Raw genomic sequence first — 9012 nt, forward strand, 5'->3', positions numbered from 1 at the left:
TCTGGTTTATAGCAAAACAGGAAGTCAGATTCCAAGAAAGAGAAGAATTCAATGCACTGTTGCTATCCAGAAGGAGTGGGCCATGTGCCAAAAAATGTAGTAAATTTTTAGGAACTTAGAGTGGCCTGTGATAGCAGCAAGGAAATGGGGCTATCAGTCCTACAACCAAAAGGCTCTGAATTCTACCAACAAACTGAATAAGCCTAGAGACACATTCTTCCTGTAGAAGCACCAAACAAGAGCCCAGCCTACCTGACTTGATTTCAGCCTATGTGACCCCAAGCAGAGAACCCAGTCCTGGACTTCTGACCTACAGAACTGTAAACAGATAAACAGTATGTGATTTTATGCTGCTAAACTATGGTAATTTGTTAAGCAGCAACAGAAAACTAATACAGTCATCCTGTACTAAAAATTGCTTTCCCTGCAATGACCAAATTCTGCAAAGATAGGTTTACTGACTCATCTGAATACTATCATGCAAGCCCTCCTCTGCCTTCCCCAGATTTATTTTACTGTTTTCCTTTCATCGTCCATGGAAATATTGTCCAGGAAAATTCCACTCAAAATTAGTTTTTGCATACAAAAACAAGATAAGTTAAGGTACCAAAAGAAAGTTTCTTTGGACAGTATCCAGTTTATAAGATTGCCCTCTTACTTAATGGCAGCAATAAACCCCACAAACATAAATAAAAAGATAAAATCAGTGACCAAAAAAAGTCCAAGTTCTTGCCAATAAATTTGTAAAAATCAAAAAGGTATAATACAAATAAAATCAGATACTAAAACTGAATTCAAATTCTCTTATAAGAACTTATGATCTCAACTTGGAAAACAATCAAATAAATATATACACTGAGTCAGAAAATTATTTTAATAGTTATAAAACATTTTTTTACAGAATCAGTATAAAATAGCAGTTGATTTTTCCATAATTATCAGAATTATTTGTACTTAAGGTTTTGGCTAAGTGGGGCTGAAATCAACACAAGGTCTTGGACTGTTGGCTCAGAAATCATCCTAGGAAGCCCACCTTGTTGATATCTGTCATGCTTAGCTCTTATGAGATGTCCCAGTTCTTTTATAAAAAAGTATCTTTTTATTCATTCTTTGGAGGCTTGAAGTGAATTCGGCAGCGTTCATTAAACACCTAAAATATTTAAACAGAGACAAATGCCATTGAATCACCTTGTATAAATCAAACCTGGAACTAAATTAAATTTAGCATGGTGCAGGAGGACAAAACCACTTTTATCCCAGGTTAACAGATTTAGGGAACAGAGAAGTTTCCTCAGCAGCTCAAACTGACGTACAGGTGTTAAGAATACAGAAGGTTTTGATGTCCATTTATTAGACAATTTTAACTTTTTAATAAAATTCATATTATTCAAGGAAAAAAATCACAAGCTTGCTTTATTTAGTAATAGTAACCAACAAACATTTACATTCCATATTCTGGACATATTTTGGATAGTTAAACAAAAATATATAAAAATAAGTTTGAGATAAAGCTTTTTTCTTTCTTTTTATAATACAGATTTTATTTAGGCATTTGTTGGATTTTCTAAAAGAGTAGCAGATCCTTCACAAGTAGGTATACTTAAAGGGAGAGCAATCACTTGCTAAACCATGTAAATTTATAAAACGTTTTGTTCTATTTAACTTGCTTTCTAAAAACCTACACAAATAACCTATCATAAATGTTAAAAGAACATTCTATACTCAGTGTCTGTCAATATGGGACTGGGTTAAATAAAAAGTTTGGTACAGCCATTCAATGGAATATAATGCAAACATAAAAAAGAATAGGGAAGCTCCATATTTCGGATGTAAAAAGATCTCCAAGATATATTAAGGGGAAAAAAAGTGTGGACAGGAACACTTCCATATATGCAACCAACAGGAAAATGTGTGTGAATACATACATAAAATTAGAAAAGGTGCAAATATCTAAAAGTATATACCATCCTTTTAGAAGGTAAGGAAAGCAAGTGGCTGAAAGGAAGGAATGAGAGGTAGAATCTTTACCATATATCCTTTAATATTTAAAAAATATTTAATCATATCTAAAAATTTTAAGTGTACAAATACAAAATTATAAAAAATCTAAAAGAATTTCTTCTTAGAATTTACCTTCATACTTCACTGATATAAGGAACAACACACACACACACACACACACACACACACACACATATACACACACCTATAATGGCCACTGTGGACTACCATAAAAACAAAAGAAAAATCTACATAGGAAGCTTTTATGGTACTGGTATTATTCAATCTATTAAGCTGGGTGGAAAATACATGAGTGTTCATTTTATTAATATTCCTTAAATTCAACATGTTATATCCTCTTTGGTATGTGTTAACTCACAATTAAAAGAAAAAGTGCAGAAACTAAATATACTCCTTCTGGGCCTTTTGTCTTATAGTTCATCTCTTGTTAGTTCCCAGTCTTGACATTTCCCTCAAGTTCCCAATGCTCAAACCAGGGGAAGGCTTCAGATTAGTGGCCTTGGCACAATGGCTGGGACACATATGACTTGGCCAAGCTCCTCCAAATCCTTTTCCTAAATGCCTTCCTAACTTTTAAGCTGGCCTACTGTACCATAGCTACATTTGCTATTTTTTAAGTAGAGAACTTGGGTTTTTGTAGACTGGATGGAGTGTATTTTCCTTAAAACTAGTATCAAATCTAAAAATGCTTCACTCTTCCCACTACATTTGACATACACCAACCTCTCCACTGAGTTTTTCAAATCAGATATTCATTGTACCCCTCCCCTATTCCATCCCAAGAGTAAATATTATCTCTCTGTAGAACACAAATGGACAACTATCACCCAAATCTTTCAAGTAGCAAACACCTTCTCATGTTGGTAGAAAGAGTAGGAATAGGAAATCTTGGCAAAGAGGACAGAATAAAGAAAAGTGATATAATAAACACAATTTGTCTTTTGCAATTTATTCTTAACTCTTTAAGTTGGCACACTTTAGTTTGGGTTCAGTTAACGTCTGTGTTTAACCTCATTCCATTGCTTATTTTCAAAGGATAAAACAAAATTTTCAGCTCATTCTTTCAGATTTCATAGATTTTTCCCTTTGGAAATCTTTGACGTTTTAGAGAAAGGTATACAGATGTACCATTTCATACAACCAAAGTCAGCATTCTGTGATTTTTGACTACAGGTAAAGTCCTTGAATCCTGGTCCTCCAACCTACTTCCTGTTCAGAACTATGCAGGTAGCAATAAGGAACATGTGAACCTAGCAGCCATAAAAAACTCTATTATCAGGTATCAGTAAAGTTATGTACAAATAAGTTTCATGATCAGGTATGTCAGAAAGCAAGCCACTATAAAGGCTTTCTAATAAAGCACAGCTAATGATATGAAAATTTATGCAAACCAATGGGCTCAAAAAGGCTAATTTTCACAAATAAGGCCATTGAAGATTCTGAGTTAACTGGTAATATCCCTAAATAACAAATATGCCCAAATTAGTATTAGGAAATATACAAAATTCTCCAATTCTGTTACCAGACAGGTCATAAAATCTACCATACGACTATAAAGCTGATTTTTATAAGGTGGCTATATTTGGATGCCAAATGCGCCCTTCTCAAAGTTAAAACTTTCAGTTGCTTATACAAATGAGGGATAGCTAGTCTTCGTGAGAGCCCCAAGGGACTCCTTACCCCCATCCCTTGGTTTCCCTTTGCTGGTTCAGTTTCCCTCATAGTTCCCTCCAAGAAAGCATTATTTTATACCTTCCAGCTCCTGTCATTTACAACTTCTTCAACATTCAATTCTGACTGCATCCATTTCAACTGCAATAAAGAAAAAAAAAGTTGGAGTTATGAAAATTCAAATTAAAGAAAACAGAATTCTATTTATAGTTTCTTAATAAAAGGAGCTACTGCTCCTCCATTCTTTGTTAATGGTATCACCTGCGCTAGATCTTGGACACAGCCCATTCTTCTGATCCTAATCGGCTGTTAAATCTTGTAAAGCCATGGTTCTTAAGTATATTATAATCACCTTGAGGACTTTAATTTTTAAGTTTATTTACTTACTTAGAGGGAGAGGGAGAGAGAGAGAGAGAGAGAGAGGAAGTTTGAGCAGGGAAAAGACAGAGGAGAATCCCAAGCAAACTCCATGCTGTCAGCGCAGAGCCTGATGTGGAGCTCAAACTCACAAATTGTGAAATCATGACCTAAGCGGAATCAAGAGTTGGACGCTCAACTGACTGAGCCACCTAGGTTCCCCTCACCTTGAGAGCTCAAAAAAAAAAAAAAAAAAAAAAAGCAAAAACCATCCAGGTAGTTCACAACAGGAATACAAATGGCCAATAAACATTTAAAAAATATACAATCTTAGTCATGTATTTAAAAATGCAAGTTAAGCCATAATATGACAAATTTTTTTAAAAAGGAGTACATCTGACAAAACCTACTACTAGCAAGAGTATGGGAAAAGATATACACACATTTTCAGGGGTGCCTGGGTGGCTTAGTCGGTTGAGTGTCCAACTTTGGCTCAGGTAATAATCTCACAGTTCGTGGGTTCCAGCCCTGTGTCAGGCTTTGTGCTGACAGCTAGCTCAGAGCCTGGAGCCTCCTTCAGATTCTGTGTTTCTTTCTCTCCCTGCCCGCCTCCCTCTTATGCTCTGTCTCTGTCTTTCATTAATAAATAAATGTAAACCAAAAAAAATTGTTAATTAAAAAAGAAAGATATACACATTTTTAGTAGGAGTATATACTGTGGCAACCTCTATGGAGGGCAATTTGGTAAGATTTATAAAAATATGAATTCACATATCCTTGAATTCAACAATTCTAGTTCTAGTTATTGATCCTATAACACAGTTTGCAAAGACAGCACAGAAGAATAAAAAGAAGGAGATGGCAACCTTATTTGGATAAAGAAAAAAGAATCAAGAAGAAAAACAGACAAAGACGGGGAATACATAAGTCCCAAATGATCTAGAAAGGCATGAGTTTTCCACAGCTTGAACATATAGTCAGAGGTCTGATGCTACGCTACAGTCTTTCTAACTTTCCTAACAACTGCCAACCTAATTACTCCATCAGAAAAGTAGCCAATTATATTGCCAGGCCCAGATTGGGGGGGCCTATCATACGCCTAGACACTTCTGGTGAGAGAAACTAGCCTGCTCCAAGAAGGCTTGAAAATATTCAGGAAAATTAGGGCAAAAAGCATGAATTACAGGTTGAAGCAGCCAAGAGGTTAAAATCAGGATGATTTCCTTGGGCCAAAATTAAGACTCAAGCCAGGAGATTTCAGAACAAAATACCAGAGAGCCAGACAGGATCTAGGCAACCATGAGTCAGGGACCCCAGTCAACGAACCTGACCAGTTAGAAGCAGAGTTCAGGCAGGATGTTTAAACAATGTGCATGTAACACTAATAAGAGAAGAACTTAGTACTGATCCACTGGCTCCCTGTAAAGTCCTATGCTAGCCTCAGAGCTGGTACATAGGCAAGTACATAGGACTGAAACTAGAATGAGAGGTAGACTGCATTTCTGACAACCAGTCTTGTGCTGTAAAGTAGTAACAACCTGATTATCTGCTGACATCAAAGCAACCTCAGATTTTAATAAGCTACATGGACCAGAAATCATTAAAGCTTCACTGTTCTGTCAAAGCCTGGACTGACTGCCAAAGAAGTAAGAAATTCAATCAAAAAACAGGGTCATGACATGCCACTAAGACAAATGCGTTTAGACTTCTATATAGGTATCAAGAAAAAAGAATCACTGGGCTTGAAAAATGCATCAGAGAAGCTACTGATACAATAACTAGGGACTTTCAAAATAGGTGTGACAAGTTTAAAAAGGCTATAAATGAGGTGAATAATAAAATGGAGGCCGCCACCTCAAGGATTGAAGAGGCAGAGAGAAGAATAGGTGAATTAGAAGACACAGTTATAGCAAAAGAGGAAGCCGGAAAAAAAAAAAAGAGAGATTTTGATCCATGAGCAAGAAAGGATAATTCGAGACCTGAGTGATACAATCAAACGGAACGACATCTGTTTCATAGGATTGCTGAAGAGGAAGAAAGAGAGAGAGATCCTGAAGGGATACTAGACCAAATTATAACTGAGAATTTCCCACATCTGGGGAGAGAAATCGACATTCAAATTCAAGAGGCACAAAGAACCCCCTTAAGACGTAATTTGAATCGACCTTCGGCATGATATATCACAGTGAAACTGGCAAAAGTTAATGATAAGGAGAGAATTCTGAAAGCAGGTAGGGAGAAAAAGGACTGAATATACAAAGGGAAACCTATCAGAGTGGTTACTGACCTATCTAATGAAACCTGGCAAGCCAGGAAAGAATGGCAGGAAATCTTCAATGTGATGAACAGAAAAAACATGCAGCCAAGAATCCTTTATCCAGCAAGCTTGTCATTCAAAATAGAAGGAGAGATAAAGTTGTTCCCAAATTAACAAAAATTGAGAGAATTCATGACCACCAAACCAGCCCTACAAGAAATCCTAAGAGGGACTCTATGAGGGAAATATTGCAAAGAATACAAGGCGCCAGAGACACCACTATAAACATGAATTCTACAGAGAACACAGTGAATCTAAACCCACATTTTTCAATAATAACACTGAATATAAATGTACTGAATGCTCCAACCAAATGACACAGGGTAGCAGAATGGATAAAAAAACAAAATCCATCTATTTGCTGTCTACAAGAGACTCACCTTAGACCTGAAGACATCTTCAGACTGAAAATAAGGGGATGGAGAAATACCTATCATGTGCCTGGATTTCAAAAGAAAGCTGGAATAGCCATACTTATATCAGATAAACTGAACTTTAAAATAAAGGCAGTAACAAGAGATGAAGAAGGACATTATATAACAATTACAGGGTCTCTCCATCAGGAAGAGTAACAATTATAAACATCTATGCGCCAAATTCGGGAGTGCCCAAATATATAAAACAATTAATCACAGACAGAAACAATCTCATTGATAAGAATGTGCTAATTGCAGGGGACTTTAATACTCCACTGACAGCAATGGGTAGATCAACCAGACAGAAAATCCCTAAATAAACAATGGACCTGAATGACACACTGGAACAGATAGAATTGATAGATATATTTAGAACTCTGCATCCTGAAGTTAGGAAATTCACCTTCTTCTCAAGTGCACATGGCACATTCTTCAAGATAGATCATATACTGGGGAATAAAACAGCCCTCCATAAATATAAACAAATTGAGATCAGACCATGCACACTTTCAGATCACAATGCTAGGAAACTTGAAATTAAACACAGGAAAAAGTCTGGAAAACCTACAAAAACGTGGAGGTTAAAAACCACCCTACTAAAGAATGATTGGGCTAATCAGGCAATAAGAGAAGAAATTAAAAAATATATGGACCCAATGAAAATGAAAATACAAAAATACAAAATCTCTGGGATGCAGCAAAGGCAGTCCTAAGAGGAAAGTATATTGCAATCCAGGCCTATTTCAACAAACTAGAAAAAGCACAATTCAAAATCAAACAGAGCACCTAATGGAACTAGACGGGGAGCAGCAAGAGCACCCCAAACCCAGCAGAAGAAAAGATATAATAAAAATCAGGGCAGAAATAAACAATATAGATTCCAAAAAAACAGCCAAGCAGATCAATGAGACCAAGAGTTGATTCTTTGAAAAAATAAAATTGATAAACCTCTAGCCAGGCTCCTTAGAAAGAAAAGAGAGAGCACCCAATTAGACAAAATCATGAATGAAAATGGATCTACTACAACCAATCCCTTAGAAATACAAGCAATCATTAGAGAGTACCATGAAAAATTATATGCCAACAAACTGGACAACACAGAAGAAATGGACAAATTCCTAAATGCACAGGCACTACCAAAATTCAAACGGGAAGAGACAGCATGAATAGACTGATAACCAGTGAAGAAATCGAATCCATTATCAAAAATCTCCCAATGAATAAGAGCCCAGGGCCAGATGGATTCCCAGGGGAATTCTACCAGACATTTAAGCAGAGTTAATACCCATTCTTCTCAAACTATTCCAAAAAATAGAAATAGAAGGAAAATGTCCAAACTCACTCTACGAAGCCAGCATCACCTTGATACCCAAGCCAGATATAGACCCAGCAAAAAAAGAGAACTACAGACCAATATCCTTAATGAATACAGATGCAAAATACTCAACAAGATACTGGCAAATCGAAATCAACAGCATATAAAAAAAATTATCCATCATGATCAAGTGGGATTCAGTCCTGGGTTACAGGGCTAGTTCAATATATGCAAATCCATCAATGTGATACATCACATTAACAAAAGAAAAGATAAAAACCATATGATCCTGTTGATAGATGCAGAAAAAGCATTTGACAAAATACAGCACCCTTTCTTAATAAAAACCCCTGAGAACATCAGAATAGAAGGAACTTATCTAAACATTATAAAAGCAGTTTATGAAAACCCACAGCTAATATCATCCTCAATGGGGAAAAACTGAGAGCTTTACCCCTGAGATCAGGAACACAACAGGGGTGTCCACTCTCACCACTGTTGTTTAACATAGTGCTGGAAGTCCTAGCATCAGCAATCAGACAAGAAAAGGAAATAAAAGGCATCAGAATTGGCAAAGAAGAAGTCAAACTTTCACTTTTCACAGATGACATGATACTCTACATGGAAAACCCGGCAGACTCCACCAGAAGCCTTCTAGAACTGATCCATGAATTCAGTAAAGTTGCAGGGTACAAAATCAATGTACAGAAAGCGGTTGCATTCCTATACACCAATAATGAAGCAGTGGAAAGAGAAATCAAGAAACTGATCCTGTTCATAATTGCACCAAAAACCAAAAAATACCTAGGAGTAAACCTAACCAAGGATGTAAAAGACCTATATGATGAAAACTATAGAAAACTTATGAAAGAAATTGAAGAAGACACCAAGAAATGGAAAAACATTCCCTGTTC

The 9012-nt window shown here is 36.3% G+C and overlaps 1 protein-coding gene across 2 annotated transcripts in view; it reads right to left on the reverse strand.

Moving 5' to 3' along the window:
• Positions 1 to 856: 856 nt before the first annotated feature.
• The window catches only part of CCDC58 (coiled-coil domain containing 58), a 28272-nt gene continuing 20116 nt past the window's right edge, over positions 857 to 9012 (reverse strand). For both annotated transcript variants that reach the window (XM_029939425.1, XM_029939426.1), the window contains exons 4-5: positions 3775 to 3834; positions 857 to 1150 (exon numbers count right to left, since the gene is read on the reverse strand). In XM_029939425.1, coding sequence (XP_029795285.1) covers positions 1100 to 1150; positions 3775 to 3834 — 111 coding nt within the window. In that variant the 3' untranslated portion in view covers positions 857 to 1099. The remainder of the gene's footprint in view (positions 1151 to 3774; positions 3835 to 9012) is intronic.

The sequence above is a fragment of the Suricata suricatta genome, chromosome 5, assembly GCF_006229205.1.
Source record: "Suricata suricatta isolate VVHF042 chromosome 5, meerkat_22Aug2017_6uvM2_HiC, whole genome shotgun sequence".
Lineage (NCBI taxonomy): Eukaryota > Metazoa > Chordata > Mammalia > Carnivora > Herpestidae > Suricata > Suricata suricatta.